Source organism: Cervus elaphus, chromosome 20, assembly GCF_910594005.1.
Source record: "Cervus elaphus chromosome 20, mCerEla1.1, whole genome shotgun sequence".
NCBI classification, from domain to species: Eukaryota; Metazoa; Chordata; class Mammalia; order Artiodactyla; family Cervidae; genus Cervus; species Cervus elaphus.
Window position 1 is genome coordinate 77,062,067 of NC_057834.1, and position 21,559 is coordinate 77,083,625.

Here is a 21,559-nt window from a genome sequence, read left to right on the forward strand (position 1 = left end):
CTAATATCCACATATTTGGATGTTTTATTTTTTCACTTTCTATATTATTTGTCTCCTTTACTAGAATAGAGATCATGAAGCAAGAATTTGTATCTGTCTTGTTCACTGTTTGATGCTGAGCTTCTAGAACAGTGTCAGCACATGGAAGGTTCTCAATAAATATTTGTGCAATTAATGAGTGATCAAATCATTCTGGAACTCAAGAAATTATCTGTGGTCACTCCTCATCCCGCTCATGTCCCATCTGTCTCTACTTACCCCCAAAATGTTAGTGTTCTCAAAGCTCTATCATCAGTGCTTTGTGTTCTGAATCTGTTCACTGTATGCCTCATGTGGGCAAGGTTGCGTTAGGGTTCATTTAAGAAGCAGTAAGATAATATACATACTGTACCTATACAGGCCTTGGCATGCTAGGCTAAATTCTTACCTTTTTGAAACATACAAAGCAAAGAGAATTGATATCTAAGTTCCACAAGCAGAAGACTAATGTGCATATGACTTATGTAACCATGAGGGATGACCTCAGGACCCTGTAGGGGTTTTTTCACATTTTTAAAAATTGAAATATAATTTTTTTACAACGTTGTGTCCATTCCTGCTGTAGGAACATATGAATCAGCTATGTGTATACATAAATCCTCTCCCTCTTGAGCCTCCCTCCTGCCCCCCATCACACCCCTATGGGACCTTGTGTTCTACTGAGTTGTTTCTCTGGGTTACAGCTTCCCATGGCATCTGGATCCACCATAATGGACCCCATCTGTCTGGTAAGAAACCAGAACAACCAGCTGACAGTAAATCCCAGAGCACTGAAGATTCTGGAGCAGATATCTCAGCCTGTGGTGGTGGTGGCCATCGCAGGGCTGTATCGGACCGGAAAGTCCTACCTGATGAACCGCCTGGCAGGACAGAACCACGGTGAGTTTTGTTAAGTGTTGTTCAGGACATTTGCTTGAAAGCATGGTAATGCAGGCTGCTGATCCTCCTCCTCTAGGGTCATGTTAAGAAAGAGCCTAACCCCTTTTCCCACCGCCACTGAGGATAACTTCTAATTCTTACCACCGAGTTTATAACTTCAAACCCATCCCTCCAAAATGTTCACTCTTCTGTCCAGTGATCAAGAGTTCCCAATCCCATCAGAACATCTACCTCGTTTGTCCTGATTCCATCCACAGCCATCCTCTCAGGGGCTCATCTTCAACAATTACTGCCTTCCTTTCTCCTTCACCACATTTGCCCTAAACCACAGAGTCATTCCAAGCAGCACACAAATATTTTTTAACATGTCTTATTTTTAGAAAACAATAGAAGGGAGAACAGACAGCAAAATCCCTATATCCTATACCTCAATGAGACTACCATGCATTCCTTTTGGTTTAATTTCACAGTAAAACTTTGATAATTATACATATTCTCTTTCTCTAACTAGCCTTTTCTAATATGTGAACTCTGAGGCACATAGATGGAGCTTCCCTGGGGGCTCAGATAGTAAAGACTCTGCCTGCAATTCAGGAGACCTGGTTTCAATCCCTGGGTCAGGAAGATCCCCTGGAGAAGGGAATGGCAGCCCATTCCAGTATTCTTGCCTGGAGAATTCCAGGCAGCTATGGCTAGTGTTATTGGGGTTGCAAAGAGTCAGACACGACTGAGCGACTAACACTTTTGGGTTTCCCAGGTGGCACAGTGATAAAGAATCTGCCTACCAGCGCAGGAAATGCAGGAGACTTGGTTTAATCTCTGGGTCGGGAAGATTCCCTGGAGAAGGAAATGGCAAGCCACTCCAGTATTCTTGCCTGGAAAATTCCATGCACAGTGGAGCGTGGTGGACTATAGTCCATGGAGTCACAAAGAGTCAGTCAAAGACTGAGCACACACATGCAACAACATATATGGAAGAATACATAAAAATACATATATACATATTAAAAGGTTGATAAGTATAAAGTGATCAACTGTTCAGTCACTGCCCAGAGTAAGAAATAAAACATCACCAACACCCAAAAGCCCAAATCACACCCTGTTACACCCTCACTGGAGCTCACCAATGTTCATGGTGCCTGCTTTCATTCTTTATATTTAAATATTGTTTTACAATCTATGCAATTATTTCTTAAAAATAGCTTAAACTTTATAGAGGAATATACATTCTGATATTCATTGGGATCTTGATTCATATTCTCAATAAGTTTATGAGGTTCATCTAGTTTGTCATCAGTTCAGTTCAGTTCAATCGCTCAGTCGTGTCCGACTCTTTGCAACCCTATGAATCGCAGCATGCCAGGCCTCCCTGTCCATCACCAACTCCCGGAGTTTACTCAAACTCATGCCTATCGAGTCAGTGATGCCATCCAGCCATCTCATCCTCTGTCGATCCCTTTTCCTCCTGCCCCCAATCCCCCCAGCATTGGGGGCTTTTCCAATGAGTCTAGTTTGTCATAGGTGTCTGTAATTACTTTCACTATTTTTTACTTTTAAACTGACAGAGGATACCACAATTTATTGATCCGTTTGTTACTGATGAACACTGGCATTATTTGCAACTTTATCTTTTATGAATGGTGCTCTCATGATTATTCTTTATCTATATCCTGGTGTATATATATACTAACTTCCTTATGTTTTACCTAGAAGTGGAATTGCTGAATCAAGATGTGTTTGTCTTCAGCCTTTCTAAATAACACCAAACAGCCTTTTTAGCTTTATGCTCAGTTTATGTGCTTATTAGCAGCAATTTAAAATTCCCACATTGTCACAAAATTTTAGTAAAAACATTTTTAAACTTTTATCAATCTGGTGTCTGTATGGTTGCTTGTTATTTGCCTCACTACTAATATGTTTGAGCACTTTTTCATATATTTGCCTTTTGCCTTTCCTATTTCAAGAGGGTTTTTTCTACCAAGTTACCTGACTTGTTTCTAATTGATTTTTAGGATAATACACCCATGTCTCTTGGGCATTTCTAAGAAGACCACACACCATTTCTTTCCTAATGCCTTCCTCTGTGGCCCAGCAGCTTAGCACAATTAGGGGGTAGTACCTCAGTTCACTAAACTGTAAGGGTCCCTAGGAATATCTCAGTGTCTCACTCAAATTCTCTGTTTCTGTGTCTTTATCTCTCTCTTCCCCATCTCTCTTTGTTCTTCCTTTCTCCCACTCTCATTTTTCTTTTGCAATCTCTTACTGACTTAAAACAAGACATTTTATGCTTGTCTTTCTTTGAAAGGAAATTGATCACCAATCAGGGGAGGATGCTTTTGCTTGCCAGCGTAAATTAATAAATAGGTCATTTTTTGAGAGATTTCAGATTTCAGAACTCTAAGAAAGAGATACATGCAAGGAGTTTGAGGAACATTCTTTCTTTTCCTACTTGAGATAACATCTGGTAAATAAAGAGGTGATTTTCCTACTGAGGAAACCTTTAACCTAGTCATGTTTTCGGGCTTCCCTGGTGTCTCAGTCGGTAAAGAATCTACTTGCAATGCGAGAAACCTGGGTTTGATCCCTGGGTTGGGAAGATCCCTTGGAGGAGGGCATGGCAACCCACTCTAGCATTCTTGCCTGGACAATCCCCATGAACAGAGAAACCTGGAAGGCTACTGCCTATGGGACCACAGAGTTGGACACAACTGAGTGACTAAGCAGTCATGTTTTAAAACACATGAATTGTGACTTACCACCTGAGTCATATCACAGGAAGAAGAAACAAATTAGCACCCAGTCAGGGTTGACTAGCAGAAGCAAGTCAATATTTTCTCTCCTGTGGTGATACCGTTGTTTGTTCTTTACATCTCATAACTGACTGTGATGACCTCCACTTATAGTTTGTCTTTTCTCCCTGAAGGAACTGAGAGTTCACATTTCTCTGTATTAATCAGCACACAGTCAAATGACGTCACGATGTAGAAGAGTGAAGATCATCTCAGGTCCTATACCCACTTTGAGCAGAACACACAAGATACGGCACTGGATGGCCTGAGCCATGTTGAACCATGCTCCCTTAGATATTCATCATATCCATTTCTATTCTCAGTTGAAGGGAGCATTGGCATCTGACCAAGGTCAAAATCTTGGACTGTTGGATGAGATATCTTACCTGCAGCTTCTTAGGCATATACCTCACATCCTCTCCCATCTCTGGGCTTAAGCCTTGAGAAAGGAGGGCAAGCAAGTCTTACAGGTCTGTTTTGCTTTCCCTTCTGTTATATCTCCATGTGAATCAGTAAACAAAGAATTTGTCAGTTTTGAAGAGGAGAAGGGAGATGAGGAAAATACGAGGAGGAAAAAGAGGAATAAAACTAACAAAAGTTGGGAGAAGGAAATGGCAACCCACTCCAGTATTCTTGCCTGGAAAAATCCATGGACGGAGGAGCCTGGCGGGCTGAAGTCCATGGGGTTACATGACTGAGCACGTGCGCACGAGGGTGGAGGGAGATGGGTTGGTAGCAATAAACTGGTAGAACTAAAAAAAAAAAACTAACAAAAGTTGATGTATCAATGCAGGTTGTGAAAGGAAGGACACAGAGAAGCCACTTAGAGGGTAACTGAAGATGTTTATGCAGAGAAGGCAATGGCACCCCACTCCAGTACTCTTGCCTGGAAAATCCCATGGGTGGAGGAGCCTGGTAGGCTGCAGGCCATGGGGTCGCTAAGAGTCGGACACGACTGAGTGACTTCACTTTCATTTTTCACTTTTCATGCATTGGAGAAGGAAATGACAACCCACTTCAGTATTCTTGCCTGGAGAATCCCAGGGATGGGGGAGCCTGGTGGGCTGCCATCTGTGGGTTCGCACAGAGTTGGACATGACTGAACTTAGCAGCAGCAGAAGATGTTTATTGGAGGGATGATTACAGGGCATGAGCTGAATAAAGGGAACCGATGAAGTAATGCGGAAACACTCAGAGAGTGGCAGGAACAAGGTCAAGTAGCTTTGATATCTCCTACAGCATGAAGAAACAAGCAGTGAGTGGACTCCAGATGTGGTAAAGATTAAGGTCTTATGCTTAGTTGCTCAGTCATGTCCAACTCTTTTTGATCCCGTGGACCATAACCCACCAGGCTCCTCTGTCCATGGGGATTCTCCAGGCAAGAATACTGGAATGGGCTGCCATGTCCTCCAGGGGATCTTCCCAACCCAGGGATCGAACCCATGTCTCCCCCATTGCGGGTGGATTCTTTACCATCTGAGCCCCCAGGAAAGTCCAAGAATTCTGGAGTAGGTAGCCTATCCCTTCGCCAGGGGATCTTCCTGATCCAGGAATTGAACAGGGTCTCCTGCATTGCAGGACAGTTCTTTACCAAAAAGCAGATGTGACTAAATATAGCAACAGAGGCACCGGGACACCATGGTTCATCAGGGTGGAAGCCAGGGCAACAGGTGCCTGCCTTCTAATCTCCTACTGTTACCTCTCACTGGTAAAATCCATCAGAAAGTGGAGGATAAGGGAACTCTTCAGTGTCAGACAAATATAGAGAGGTTAATAGAGCTAACATTATTTTTAGAATATGACACAGTGAGCTATTAATGGTAAGAGATGAATAGGGGACATGAGGGTTTCTTGAGAAGGTTTTGAATATGTGTAGAGGTTGGATCTTCTGTACTTGTTGAAGTAGAAGCATCTTCCCCACGGGCAGGCACTCATATGCACACAAGTTCACCCAAAGTAACCTGTGAGCAGCCTGGACTATCTGCTCTTACTTTGCGTTGCTTCCTCCTCTTTCTGTGCAGGTTTCCATCTGGGCTCCACAGTCAGGTCTGAAACCAAGGGCATCTGGATGTGGTGTGTGCCCCACCCCTCCAAGGAAAACCACATCCTGGTCCTTCTGGACACTGAGGGTCTGGGCGATGTGGAGAAGGTAAGGCAGGGAATCTTCTTTACTCCTGGCACTGCACTTACAATTCAATTTCTCACCTCAATTCAACTTTTACAACATATTCCTGTAAACTGCAAGTCCAGTTATAAATAATGAGGTTAAATTCTCTTTTCTTGAATTTTCTCTTTAATAAGATCAATATTTTGGTTACTGGGGACACATCTTATTTTTAACACTGGGGAGAAAGATGGAAGTTAACAAATATGTATTGGGTTCAAATCTAAGGCTCTGTGTTAAGTGCAACAGTGAGTGAGGTATAAACCAGAGCTGAGTTGGGGAGACAAACAATAAGCAGTCTTGAGTCATGAAAAAAAGAGTGAGGCCTTACCCCAGTTTTTAGGTTTGGGAAGAAATCTTAGTGAAAGCTATAATTCATGCAATCAACTGGATCTACAGGTTCAGATATGTAGGGTTAATCAAGTTGGAAGTAGAAATCATGAAAGTAGATTCAGCAAATAAACTATTTTTTAAATCTCCAGAAAAGCTTCCAACATACCAGGAGCATTTTATTCCATGTTTTGGATCTCTGAAGAGGAATTCTTTAATGAATTCTATAAAAACTTGAGCTAGACTCATGATGAGAATGTAAATGGGATAACATTAGGTATTTTGTCTTCACAGTGTTACTTGCAGTCAATTTTTCTCCTTATTTATATTAATCTGCTTCTAAATTAAAAGTAGTAGCATTGAATCTTTGACTTTCATCACTGCAGAAAAGGATTTAGGGCATGAATTCAGAAACTCTGAGGTTAAAAAATCCAGACTTAAAGTATTCAATAATAATCTCAGTGTCAACCCAAGATGGTCTACTGACTCTTGCTAGATTCTAGTTTGCATGACCTCCTTCTTTTTGTCTAATTGTATTTGTCAAGGAACCAAAGCACACCAGCCTGCACACTGATAGCAGCAGAACTTGCTGCCCTCCCTGCCTGTGTGTGTCTCAGCGATACATACTCTGTTCCAAAGTCACTCATGACTTCTCCTGAGTCTCATTTTCAGACTCATCATCTATGACCACATGGGTAACCACTACCTCAGTCAAATAAAATGACCATAATACGCTTTCTGATCACGCTTTCTGACAACTGTGATTGGTTTCTGTGGGCCCTCCACATGCATGGTCCCTGTAACTGCACAAGTCCATGTTCTGTCATTTCTCTAAAGCCCAACTCTTTTTAACCTAATACCATCATATCACTGTCAGACACAATCACATCTGGCTCTGAATGCACAGAGTATATTTTCTGGTTCATTTGAAATCACCCCCTTTGTCTTTTACAGTATAGTATTAAGTTTCATGATTGGCATCTTGATGTATTTATATGTTGCCAGATAATCTGCCCCTCCATCTCTCTAAGCAGGGACTGTCATAGGAAACTTTATATCCATATAAGCAGATGTCATATCCACTGTTTTCTAAATGCATAATGAATAGTTGATGAATTTTATTGAATAACACTAGTTCCAAACTATCATAGCCTATGATCAAGAAAAGAAGCCTATGGTCAAGCCTAGTTCTAACATAGCCTATGATCAAGAAAAGAAGTGCAGAGGAATCATGGCCCATTTATTATTGTGTAACTTATGTGTTCCAGGCACTGTATTAAACATTTGACATTAAAAAAAAAAATTCTGTTTAGTAATTTACTTTATTTTTGACTGCGCTAGATCTTTGTTGTTGTGTGGGCTTTTCTCTAGTTGCAGACAGTGGGGGCCACTCTCTAGCTGCAGTGCTTAGGTTTCTCACTGCTGTGTCTCCTCCTGTTGCAGAGCACAGGCTCTAGGGTGCGCGGGCTTCCGTAGTTCCAGTGCATGGGCTCAGTAGTTGCAGCTCTCGGGCAGGAGAGCACAGGCTCAATAGTTGTGGTGCACAGGCTGTTCCTCCGCAGCATGTGGGATCTTCCCAGTTCAGGGATCTCACCCACGTCTCCTGCGTTGGCAGGTGGGTTCTTTACCACTGAGCCACGAGAGAAGCCTGATGCACATTTATGATGTCATTCACTTCTGTTAATAGCTAACCACACCAAAGTGCTTAGAGGGATCAGTGTCAACACCAAAGAAAGCTTTGCATTTAGCATTGTCTTGAAAATGTATGTTACTTGCCTTAGTATTTAGTTACACTATAGCTGTTATAGTAAATGAACAACTGTAAGGGACAATGAGGAGCAGCAGCCTCATGCTGTAATGTACTTTTTAGGGGGACTCCAAGAATGACTCGTGGATCTTTGCCCTGGCTGTGCTCCTGAGCAGCACCTTTATCTACAACAGCATGAGCACCATCAACCACCAGGCCCTGGAGCAGCTGCAGTATCCTTCCAGGAACTGAACCAGCACATTTCATTGAGTTTATGGGACTAGCAACTGACACTGTTTCTTCTTTCCCATGATTCCATTCTCATGGCTGATATAGAGGGAAAATGGGGCAAAAGATAAGGTTGATATAACATGTTTTGGGGTGAAATCTGGAAATCATGTTGGACGGTGCTTCTTATTCCTTAGCTAAGATCCTAGCTATGTGACTGAACTAACAAAGTTAATCAGAACCAAATCATCTTCCAGCTCTGATGAAGAAGAGGACTCAGCCAAGTTTGTGAGTTTCTTTCCAGACTTCATCTGGACTGTGCGGGATTTCATGTTGGAACTGGAGTTAGATGACTGCCCCATCACTGAAGATGAGTACCTGGAGAATGCCTTGAAGTTGATTCCAGGTATCAGAGCAGGGCCAGAGTGTTGGATGGCTCAGTAGGAGATGGGGGTCAACAGAGCTCTGACATTCAGCACTTGATATCAATCTTGATTTGAGGTTGAGTTGAGGCCATGCTAATGGTGCCTGGTGAACGACAGATGGTGACTTCGGTCATTATTGTTACTGGGAAAACTCTAGTGACCAGGGCTTAAGCTCACAGAGGAAATGCTGGATCCAATATTAGACCAAATGATTTTAGAGAAATGAATACCATGGGGGGGAAAAAGGCTCACATAAACTTATATTACATATTAAATCTAAGTGCTTCTCCTTTTCTATTTGAGAAAGATAATCCATCAAACCAGAATCAAAAGGTAAGCAAAAGAACAAATTTTCAAAGTACCTTTAATACAGTGCATCTTACCAGCATAGCTAGCTACATTCTTCATGTTGATAGGCTATTTATACACTACAGAGCTCAGAAAAAAAGCATTGCCATGTCCTTCCAGTAAGACTGTCAGATCCTTTATATGCTCTTCCTCATAGTATCACACTCTTCATCCTAGAACCTTACACAGTATACGTCAGCTAATATAATAAGTTAGTTATTCAGATTATTTTAGCAGAGTGGTACCTGGAAGCAATATTCATTTTTGTTTACCTAATCATTTACTTCCCTGGTGGCTCAGCTGGTAAAGAATCTGCCTGCAATGCAGGAGACCTGAGTTTAATCCCTGGGTTGGGAAGATCTCCCAGAGAAAAATGGCTACCCACTCCAGTATTCTTGCCTGGAGAATTCCATGGACAGAGGAGCCTGGCAAGCTACAGTCCATGAGGTTGCAAAGAATTGGACATAACTAAGCGACTAAGTTTCACTTTCAATAATTTATTCATTCTTTCAATAAATATGTATTTGTTGAACTACTGGTAGATGCCCAGAATCCTGTATAATAATCACATCCAGTGTAAAATGATCCAAAGAATAGATCAGGTCTCCTGGTTTCAGTTCAGTTCAGTTCATTTCAGTCTCTCAGTCATGTCCAACTCTGCGACCCTAGAACTGCAGCACGCCAGGCTTCCCTGTCCATCACCAACTCCCAGAGCTTGCTCAAACTAATGTCCATTAAGTCAGTGATGCCATCCAACCATTTCATCCTCTGTCGTCCTCTTCTCCTCCTGCCTTCAATCTTTCCCAGCATCAGGGTCTTTTCAAATAAAGCAGTTCGCATCAGGTGGCCAAAGTACTGGAATTTCAGCTTCAGCATCATTTCTTCCAATGAATACTCAAAATTGATTTCCTTTAGGATTGAGTGGTTGGATCTCCCTGCAGTCCAAGGGACTCTCAAGAGTATTCTCCAACACCACAGTTCAAAAGCATTTATTCTTCGGCACTCAGCTTTCTTTATAGTCCAACTCTCACCACAGTTCAAAAGCATTTATTCTTCAGCGTGCAGCTTTCTTTATAGTCCAACTCTCACATCCATACATGACTACTGGAAAAACCATAGCTTTCACTAGATGGACCTTTGTTGGCAAAGTAATGTCTCTGCTTTTTAACATACTTTCTAGGTTGCTCATAACTTTTCTTCCAAGGAGCAAATGTCTTTTAATTTCATGGCTTCAGTCACCATCTGCAGTGACTTCAGAGCCAAAAAAATAAAGTCTCTCACTGTTTCCATTGTTTCCCTATCTATTTGCCATGAAGTGATGAGACCAGATGCCATGATCTTCGTTTTTTGAATGTTGAGTTTTAAGCCAACTTTTTCCACACTTCTCTGCCACTTTCATCAAGAGGCTCTTTAGTTCTTCTTCACTTTCTGCTATAAGGGTGGTGTCATCTGCATATCTAAGGTTATTGATATTTATCCAGGCAATCTTGATTCCAGCTTGTGCTTCATCCAGCTCAGCATTTCACATGATGTACTATGCATATAAGTTAAATATGCAGGGTGACAATATACAGCCTTGATGTACTCCTTTCCCAACTTGGAACCAGTCTGTTGTTCCATGTCTGGTCTAAATGTTGCTTCTTGACCTGCATACAGTTTTCTCAGGAGGCAGGTAAGGTGGTTTGGTATTCCCATCTCTTTAAGAATTGTCCACAGTTTGTTGTGATCCACACAGTCAAAGGCTTTGGCAGAAATAGTCAATAAAGCAGAAGTAGATGTTTTTCTGGAACTATCTTGCTTTTTAATGATGCAATGGATGTTGGCAATTTGATCTCTGGTTCCTCTGCCTTTTCTAAATCCAGCTTGAACATCTGGAAGTTCGTGGTTCATGTACTGTTGAAGCCTGGGTTGGAGAATTTTGAGCATTACTTTGCTAGCATGTGAGATGGGTGCAATTGTGTGGTAGTTTGAACATTCTTTGGCATTGCCTTTCTTTGGGATTGATTTCATTTAGGCTACACTAACATGAAATGGTGTATGCTAAAGTAATCTCCAATCATATCTACAATGTGTGTGCTTTTTTGCTCTGATTTATGAACCATTTCTTCACATCCTGAGTATCGTTTTGTCTTCCACAGGTTATTTTCCCAGCAATATCATAAATATATAATAAATATCTTTATTTCTATGATCACATTACTATAGAGCTCATATGTCATTTCTCACATGGGAACTGTAATATCAGAAAAATATTTCTGATAATTTCTTGGATTAATCTATTACTCAAGAAACATCTAATCAGTAGTTGATCCACTGCACAGAGTGGAAAGTTAAGGAAAAGAATCAGAAGTTTGTCACTAAGAATGGGTTCCTCCCCTGCCTCCTCAGAAGTACTTCTTTTGCTCTTAGAGATATACAAAAAAGGGGGGCGAGGGGATTTTCCACCCCTGGGTAGATTAGTGTAAGATTGATTTGCATGATTCAATGATAGGAGATATCCGAGCATGAGAGTTATAGTGATACAAAGATCCTTGGAACTGAAAGTCCTCAGCCCCCTATTCCTTTCATGACTGCTCTTTTTCCAATTCTGCAGGCAAGGATCCAAAAATCCAAAATTCCAACATGCCCAGAGAGTGTATAAGGAAATTTTTTCCAAAAAGAAAGTGCTTTGTCTTTGACCGGCCTACAAATGATAGAAGGCTATTACTCCGTATTGAGGAACTATCAGATAACCAATTGGATGTGAATTTCCAGAAGCAATCAAAAGATTTTTGCTCATATATCTTCACCCATGCAAAGCCCAAGACCCTAAGAGAAGGAATCACTGTCACTGGGGGAGGTGAGTCTCCTTCGCTACCGCGTGTCTCAATGTGCTTCAGTGTATGGTAAACTTGTGATTACAGTCTGGATTTCTCTGGGTTTCTCTGTAGCTGTGTTTTCTTCTCCATGTGACTTGGAAAACGAATGTTCATGCCACTCATGAAAATGCATGTTTCTTCATTTAAAGAAGCATATATAAATGCTTGTTGCAGTCTACCAAATCTCATAAAACTACTACATTAATAATATAAATTAAAGATAGAAATCTTCATGGTGATGAGATGTCTGAAGGGATAAGTGTTTCAAGTGAGAATAGGCAAGATATTTTGTGAATTTACATGAATCAGAAAATAAATAGTAGTTATGAATCTGTGTAAGTTCAATGAGAGTCTGAGTAACAAATGTAAATACAATCTTATGTACAGGGCTGGCTTCACGGACATGCCACCTGGGCAGTCATGCTGAGATGAGCCCTGCTTGGTTTCATGTTTGTTCCAACTGTCCTGAAATTCTTGATGACATTTCAACAAGACATTTTCATTTACAAATAATGCCCACAAGTTATTTAATTTACTTATATCTGTAATAAGTTCTTTTTATTTTATTACAATGGGAAAAGTGATCTAGGAGAATCTTGGGCATATTGTTTGAGATCATTTGTTCAATGTTGTAATATGATGAATTTGAGAACCAAAAGATAGAGTGAATAGTAGGCATAGTGATGTTATTATAAAGAAGTAGATTCATAGATCAAACAGGAGAAGGATACAAGCATGAGTAAATAGAATGAGGAGAAGAATAAGTAGAGGAAAAGGAAACTTCCACTTCCATAAAATTTTAGTGATTTTTTTATAGTGCTAATCTCTAAATCTATAAAACAGGTAAGAATTCTCTCTCCATTTAATAAATATTATGTATCTTTCAGGGTTGGGGACTCTGGTGGAGGCCTACGTAGATGCCATCAACAGTGGAGGAGTTCCCTGTTTGGAGAATGCGGTAATAACTCTGGCTGAGCGTGAGAACTCAGCAGCCGTGCAGAAGGCAGCTGAGCACTACAGTGAACAGATGACCCAGCGACTGAACCTTCCCACAGACACGCTCCAGGAGCTGCTGGAGGTGCATGCAGCCTGTGAGAGGGAAGCCATTGCCATCTTCATGAGGGACTCCTTCAAGGATGACAAGCATATGTTCCAGAAGAAGCTCGCGGTAATGTGTCCTAGAATATATGCTTCCTGATTCCTTTCTTCTGGAATGATGCTGAGACTCCCCCTTTTTGACAAAACGGTTCCTGTGCTTCTTATCATAAAAGGAGTTTAGATTCTAATGACTGATAGGGCTCTACAGGCTACAGGTCAGCACTTTTCTAAAAATTGGGCTTCTTATTTTCTGTTGTGACAAAACAAATTACTCTGCTCTTAGCGGCTTGAAGCAACACACATCTATTAGCTTATCATTCCTCAGGTCAGATCCCACCCAGGGTCTGTGGGTATTCTGCTTGGTGTACCATAGCTAAAAACAAGGTTCACATTGACTTGGTATCCACATGGACATTCTGGGGAACTCCGCTCCATCTTCAGCACAGCAACTGTGCACTGTTTTCTTCTTCTGTTTCTAATCTCTCGGACTACCTCTTCTGCCACAATTGGAGAAGAATAACATGTAAAGTGCAAGTGTGATCAGGTAATATCCACCTGGGTAATCTCCATTTTGTAAAGTCAACATGTTCCATGCAATATAGTCTGTACACAGAATAATTGTTCATCATATTCACAAATTCAGGGACTAGGTAGAGTGTAGACCCCAGGAAAGAAAACTCTTGGAAATCACAATTCTGCTTACCATTAGCACCTTCACTGAAAGTCTGACTTTCAGTCTTGCTTGACCATTATAAGTTACAAAAATCTCTTACTTCATATTGAGAAAACAAGCCTGACTGGAATTTATAAGTACAAGCAAAAAATTTCTGTTCCTATATTTTCACACACTCAAATTCTCAATGAAATCAGAATATAAGAAAAGTTGAAAACTCTAATTGGTGTGGTGTTGTTTCACTAAGTCATGTCTCACTCTGAGATCCCATGGATTATCCCCCCAGGCTCCTCTGTCCACACAATTTTCCAGGCAAGAATACTGGAGTGAGCTGCCATTTCCTACTTCAGGGGGTCTTCCCAACCTGAGGATTGAGCCAGCACCTGTCACGTGTCCTGCACTGGCATGCGGATTTTTTACCACTGTGTCACCTGAGAAGCCCTGCTCAGTGTATAGTTGATTCATTAGTAGGAAGTTGATTTCCTATGTATGTATGTTTTATCCTTACCACCCAAGTTGGCAGAAGAAGCCCTACGTTCGGTCATAATTGTCTTTTCGTTGTTTATTGGTGATGGATAGATCACTATTAATGCTAATACTGTTAAAGTAGTACTTTGCTTCTGCAAACCCGTTCATTGCACAGATATTGACATTGAGCCCAGGGAATTTAGGGAACTTCATACAAGTCACACAAAGAGTTGGTCGGAACTGGGACTACAACTGATGCCTGACTCCATGTCTATTATTCTGAGTCTCATGTGCCCTGATGCTGTCAGACTGCTTCTTCCAAGGGAGCTCAGCTGGACCATCCTCTCTAACAACTTCTTTCTATTGAATTTTCCCTTATTTCCTTGGCAGGACATCATGGAGAAAAAGAAGGACAGTTTCATGATCCAGAGTGAAGAGGCTTCTGTCAAATATTGTGAGGCTGAGCTTAAGCAGCTTTCAGAATCCTTGATGAAAAGTATTTCAGGAGGCACATTCTTTGTCCCTGGAGGACACAGTCTCTATTTAGAAGCAAGGAACAAGTTTGAACAAGACTATAAACTGGTTCCCAGGAAAGGAGTTAAGGTGAGGAGTAATGGGATTGGGAAAGAGCAACAGATTAGAGTCAAAGGGTCTTTGTTGGTTCTTTTGGTTGCCAGATCCTGATTTGCACAGAGGCAGTTGGTGATGAGGAGGCTGACTTGGAACCCCAGGAGGGTTCTGAGTCTAGTGCTGTTTTTCTGATGAGTTGAGTAAGGGTCCAGGATCCCAGGTCTGTTGGCTGCCCACTGGTGGGTGAGCAAGGTCCTGGGTCTACTAACACACTTCTAGAGGAGAGAGCCATATCCTGGGGTCTGGGTGCAGGGTCCAGGAGTTCCAGAGCATGTGTTGACCATGGTAGAGCCGTTAGGCTCCTGGATCTGGGGGATTTTGAAGATTCTGTTGGCTTGATATTGGTCCAGGTGGTCTTGAACCCAGCTGGTCCCAGGAATGACATGGCATGCTAGTGAGTGGACTAGCCCCGCAGACTGAGAAACTGAGCTCTTTTGCACCTGGTATCTTCCCCTAATGTGTCCCAGGTTCTCTGGCTGGAGGGTGCTGGGAGTTTCAGGTCTCAGTCCTCCTGGTGAGTGGGACTGGGTCCCTGGCCCTCTGGTAGGCACAGCCATGTCCAGAGGCAGCTGTGGGCTCAGGAGATCTGCTGGTGGATGGGGCTGCATGCATGTCTAGTCAGTTGCTAGGCGTGAGGCATCCCAGTACTGGCATCTGCAGACCATTGCATTAGGGTAGGGCTGGGTCTTGGGGCTAATAAGATAGGAGGAAAGTTCCAAAATGGCACTCGCCAGCACCAATGTCCAAGTGGTGGAAGGAGTTTCCCAGAATGTCTCCTGCCAGTGTCTGTGTCCCCAAGTGAAGCTCCAGTTGCCTCCAGCCAATCTGGGAGACTCTCCAGGGTCAGCAGGTAGGTCTGACCCAGGCTCCTATCAAGTTACTGTTTATTCTCTGGGTCCTGGGACACAAGAGATTTACTGTGCACCGTGTAAGGGCTAAGACTCTTATTTACCCAGGCCCTCTGGGACTCCTGACTATCAGCTCCGCTGGCCTTCCAAGCAAATGCTCCATGGGTATTTGTAGACATGCACATAATTCTCAGGTCTGTTATCATTGAGAGCTTACAGAGGATGGAGAATTTACAGGATACAGTCTGTAGTTTACTGAAAAATAATTTCCACAGCAAGACACTACGTCTTTTCTACCTGACAAGTCTTTGCTCCTTCTTGTTTCCTCAGGCAAACCAGGTCCTCCAGAGCTTCCTGCAGTCACAGCAAGGAGTAGAGGAAGCCATCCTGAAGGCAGACCAGGCCCTCACTGATGGGGACAAGGCCATGGCAGGTACAGGGGAGGACTGTGCTCTCAGAAGGAAGGTAGCTCCTGTGTTGTCTTTTGGCAGGTGTGGGAACAAACACTTCCTGACACCAGAGCTTCCTCTTCTTCTGTGGAACCTCTCTGCTACATGTGGAAGTAAACGGGGGAGTTTGGGTTGTATGTACATCCAATCAGTGCTTCTACATCATATGCTGACAACGTGGTAGCAGGAACAGTCAGACTCCTTCCCGCAATATTAAAGCCACTTTATCTCTGAGCAAAGGAGGTGACGACAGCTCAGCATAAGTCATGTTCTCTCCTCTTTAAAATTCTTGTGAAACAGCTGTGTGTGCCAAGAAGGATGCAGCTGAGAGGGAACAGGAGCTGCTAAGACAGAAACAGATTGAAGAGGAACAGAATCTGGAGGCACAAGAGAGAAGCTTCAAGGAAAACCTGGCCCAACTGCAAGAGAAGATGGATAGGGAAAGAGAAAACCTTCGGAGAGAGCAGGAAATGATGCTGGATCACAAGCTGAAGGTAAGTCTAGATGGGCCTGGATGGGGCCTGATGGGGAAACACTAACTCCTCAGGAATAAAGGGACGGGAATTTGACCTTAAATCAGATCCCAGAAGGAAATACAAAAACATAGGATTCACTGTAACATCAAAGAAATGTGAATTGGTTTACCTCTCTAAGACTCAACACCTTCTGTAGTGTTAGGGTTTGAATGGGACAAATAACATGGCCCAGGCTCCTGGACTGCTGTTCATGGTGATTATAGCATCACATTTGTTCCCAAGTGAATAAGACCTCAGTCTTAGAGTCCTTAGAATTTGGGATACAACCGTCAGAGACCTGGAATAGTTCCATCTGCTCCTGAAAATATCAGATTGTACCTGGTATGAAATACTGGATGCTGAAAGCTGTAAAATTTGCTACATTTGTTTCCAGATCTCCTGATTCATTTTGTACACCGAAACTAAATGCATTTTTTGTTCCCAGCCTGGAGTTTGATAGCTAGAGTTCTGAATTGAGTCAGCAATGCCATTTCGGTGACATGTGGGTGGTCGTTCTACCTCAGTGAAACTTACAAATATTTAGAACTCACCTACATGTTCTCCTAAAGTGTATTTATAAGGCTGGAACCTCGCCCTGGGGTAGTTTTCAGACCTGACCTATACCCCACTTCTCTGTACCCAAGAAGATGGTGTTAAAAAACATGGGAAACTCTAAACCCTGGATACTCTCCCTTCCATGTTGCAAATGTTTGCAAATATTAGAATAATATAAAAAAGCATGTAAAGTGTTACAGAAGTAGACACACATGCATATCAACTGTAGTCATTTGACACAAAATGCTGATTTGGGGTATTTTCAAAAGGGGACTCTCTTTTTTACAGATGCAAAAAGAGTTACTCACAGAAGGATTCAAAAAGGAAGCTGAGGAGTTAAATAAAGAGATAGCTCAACTAAAAGAAGGTATTCAAACAACTGAAAAGTCCTTCAATATTTCAGATATCCTTGATATGGCAAGTGTGACATTAATTGCAGTACTCCCTGGGGCTTATAAAGTAGCTGGTATGGGACTGAAACTTCTCAGTGATCGAATGAAAGCGGCTGAGAAACCCTAGTAAGTATATTTTGAAAGGCTTCTTATGTTTTAGTAGTGTAACACTATAGTTCATTTTTAAAGTATGTATGTCATGATAGTTTTGTTCAAGAGGAGCTTAAAAACTGACTACCAAAGAATTACTAGTTATTACAAAAGTGATTACCAGTGCCTGATATGCCAAAAAAAAAAAACCCCACACAATTTTGAATGAATTAGTTAATTTTAAGAAATGGAAAACCAGTTGGAAGATAATAACTAATTATAGATAAGTGTTAAGAAAAACAAGAAACAAATAAGAAGAGGAAGAACATTCGCAATTTATAATAAAGTCTTGGAGATCAATTCTTTAAGTTATAATGAGCCCTTATAAATCAATGAGGAAAGAACAGCAAACACATTTTTAAATGAGCAAAAATATATCAAGAGAATAAATATGTTTAACTTTATTGATTATAAACTATATACAAGGTAAAATTAGGAGGGACATGTGTCACCTCCCAGATGGGCCAGAAAGAAGAGTTTGGAAAGGACACTGGCTGGCAAGGGTACCAGGAAATTGGGGGTCTCTGATAAACGCTAGAGAGTGCAAATTGGTGCAAATATGTATCAAATATTTAAGTGCAAGTACTGCTGATACAGAAGTCCATGTTTAGCCATTTATCTTACAGATTTATTTACCCAAGTTGCAAATGACATATGTAGCAGTTTATCTGTCACAAAATTGTAATTCCAGAAGACTGGAAACTTCAAAGTCCCTCTGTCACATACTAGTGAGATAAATCCTGAGACACCCTTACACAGGAAAACTCTACAGTCACTGAAATGAAAAGGGAAACTCTATTTGTGCTAATGTGAAAAAAATCTCAAGATGCAGGAAGTGTGTATAGTTGTACTACTGATTGAAAAAATAATGAATATGTGCATATATTATCATCTATCTTGGAAAATAAAAAAGAAATTGGTATCCATGAGCACAACGGGATAAATATGATAACATGAGAGGCTAACTAACTTTGCATGGCACATTCCTCTGTGACTTTTATACTTTGTAAGAATTCTTACTTATTGAAACATAAATACATTTATTAAAATTAAAAACAGAAACAGTAATACACAAATTGGAAAAGAGACTTCTCTTCAAGAATATGGGAAATAGCTTCTTAAGGAAGCCAGACTAGTAACGTGTCAAGTGAGTTCCTTTGATTTCTTGAGGCTCAGATTTTATTCTGCTAGTTGTGTGAACATTGAGTGTAACACAGGCAAAAACATTTAAACAACCAATCTGCAATCTGGGGAAGTCCTGCACTAAAGCAAAGGCCTGGTCCATGGTGAGCAGCTGTGACAGGTCCTCTGGGCTTGAAATTCTCTCAGGGCCTGGGTCCTCTCTGGGGTGGGGAGTAGTGGGGCAACAGGAGTGAACCTTGGAACATGCACAGCTCGCAGAGCCAGGACCCCTCCCTACCTTATGTCCCGTTGATACAAGGGGGTTGGATCTGTTCAGGTCTCCTGACATATCACATGTGTTAAGCCACACTGACATCATTGTTAATTCTTATGCCACTTAACAAACTCTTTGCTGTTAATTCAGATAAGAAGACCTCCTGTACAAAATCACCTTATCTTAAAATGTTTCATTCTAGATTTGGTCAATTCACATTCTATTAATCACCCTATGGGTATTAATTGGAATCAGCATCTAAACATAAAGAGCACACTTATTTTTCTGAAATATTTTAATGTTAATTACCACATGGAAAAAATAACTTTTTCCAGTTCCATCCTGCTAGTGTTCTGAATCTTGGTTTCGTACTTGCTCACTAGAATAAAACACCTTTATTGCACCCCAAAACTACATCAATTACCCCTGGCTTCTGTCTAAACCAAGAGGACTAGTAAAATCTCTTATTGCAGCCTCATTTCTATGTAAGCAACTCTATTAAGATAATTCATCTATGTACATCAAACACTCTGTATGACAGATATTGTATAATGTCACTCATTACTTAATACTCACCTAACAAATGTATGACAATGGATTTCAATACCCATCACCTAGCAGGAAATTTTCTCTTGAAAATAAATATTTCTCTTTTTCAAAGGAAAAGTACTTTCCTGTCGTTCATGTGTTCTTCTATGACTATAAAAGAATTCAAAATCATTTAAAAAATTCACTCTTCACAGAAAAGTATAAAAGCAATAAGCTACAATCCTCACAATGAGATAGAAATGCTGTTTATAATGCAATACATAATGTTCAAGGCTCTGATGTATTTATTATTGCTGTACAAATGTTTTTATAAAGAGAACAGTTATGTACCTATTATGAATTGCATTATTCACAACAAACATGCCCAAATTTATCTACAGACAGTAACTTTGGTCATCTGGAAAGTGGTGTAAAATGTAGACAAAAAATTTAATCCTTCATATTATTGGTAAATTAAAAGTCTTAAAGAAATTCCTCTTCTTAATGATGTTTAAAGATGATATTTTTTATATTATTCAGTAAACTATACCTAGCACGTGCCTATGGGGCTTCCCTGGTGGCTCAGAGGTAAAGAATCCGCCTGCAATGCAGGAGCCACGGGTTCGATCCCTAGGTCAGGAAGATACCCTGGAGAAGGCAATGGCAAGCCACTCCAGTATTCTTGCCTGGATAATCCCATAATCAAAGGAGCCTGGAAGGTTACTGTCATGGGATTGCAGAGTCAGACACAGCTGAGCACACATGCATGACGGTACATGTATATAGGTAGACATAATGACTAGAAAGGATAAAATCATGTCATTTATAAATCTAAGCAAATGAGCCCTTTCCATGGCAGATTTTAGCCAACATAGAGGAGGACTTGGGCAGAAAGCATGTGCACACCCATCTGAACCTGCTGTTTTCTCTGAGAGGGAGTGGATACCCCACATGCTCTGGGTTCCTTGAGTTTCTATGTCAAAACTATCCAGCAATGAAATAACCACTTTTGGCCCACGGAACAATGATACTGTTTAAAATAGTGAAGAAAGAGTCTGTAATTGGCAATACTTCGGTTGTCACCATAATTGTCAGTTGCTTAAGGAGCTTCTGTTGAAATAAAACTGTACTTTTGATACAAGGATCCATTTCTCACTGAACATGACAGCCACAGGCTGACAGACTGTGGCATCTACAGCATGACTCTGCTTTCTTAAGGGTTGTGAGTTAAGGTTCAGTTGTCACTTCTCTGACCAAAGCCTCTGGAATAAGTTCCACAGCTGGCGCAGTCCCCAAAGACCCTCTGGTGTCACCAGAGGAATGCCCTGAATACTGGAAGTCTGGATGGTCTGGTAAAGGTGGTGAGGGGGCAGTGAGGAGTTCTGCTTCCCCATCATGTCTGTCCAACACACATGACAAGTAATGCAAATAAGAAACAGGCATACTCGTTTGTGCCAGGAAGTGATCATGGTTTAGAGAAATGAAGCAGTTAAGAGTGAGGGACTGGACAATTACAGCAGAGTGAAAGGAATCTGCCCAGCTCTGATGTTCAGTCCTAAGTGGTTGTCTGGGGGAGGAGCTAAGATGGCAGAGGAATAGGATGGGGACACCACTTTCTCCCATACAAATTCATCGAAAGAACATTTGAACACTGAGCAAACTTCACAAAACAACTTCTGACCGCTAGCAGAAGACATCAGGTGCCCAGAAAAGCAGCCCATCATCTTCAAAAGGAGGTAGGACAAAATATAAAAGATAAAAAGAGAGACAAAAGAGATAGGGACAGAGACCCGTCCAGGGAAGGGAGTCGTAATAGAGGAAGTCTCCAAACACCAGGAAACCCTCTCACTGGTGGGTCTGGGGGAAGTTTTTGAATCTTGGAAGGCAACCTAACTGGGAGGAAAAATAAATAAAACCCACAGATTACATGCCTAAAAGCAACTCCCGGCAGAAAAGTACCCCAGACGCCCGCATCCACCACCAGCAAGTGGGGGCGGAATGGAGAGGAGTGGGCGGCATTGCTTAGGGCAAGGACTGGACCCAAATGCCC

General features: G+C 41.5%; 1 protein-coding gene across 4 annotated transcripts in view; it reads left to right on the forward strand.

The window, feature by feature from the left end:
- The window catches only part of LOC122676926 (guanylate-binding protein 4-like), a 32,126-nt gene extending 12,479 nt beyond the window's left edge, over window positions 1–19,647 (forward strand). For all 4 annotated transcript variants that reach the window (XM_043876525.1, XM_043876524.1, XM_043876527.1 and 1 more), the window contains 10 exons: window positions 723–918; window positions 5,729–5,856; window positions 8,072–8,181; window positions 8,386–8,582; window positions 11,543–11,788; window positions 12,695–12,975; window positions 14,437–14,649; window positions 15,855–15,957; window positions 16,274–16,467; window positions 17,332–19,647. In XM_043876525.1, the coding sequence (XP_043732460.1) occupies window positions 729–918; window positions 5,729–5,856; window positions 8,072–8,181; window positions 8,386–8,582; window positions 11,543–11,788; window positions 12,695–12,975; window positions 14,437–14,649; window positions 15,855–15,957; window positions 16,274–16,467; window positions 17,332–17,562 (1,893 nt within the window). In that variant the 5' untranslated portion in view covers window positions 723–728 and the 3' untranslated portion in view covers window positions 17,563–19,647. The remainder of the gene's footprint in view (window positions 1–722; window positions 919–5,728; window positions 5,857–8,071; window positions 8,182–8,385; window positions 8,583–11,542; window positions 11,789–12,694; window positions 12,976–14,436; window positions 14,650–15,854; window positions 15,958–16,273; window positions 16,468–17,331) is intronic.
- Window positions 19,648–21,559: the final 1,912 nt, after the last annotated feature.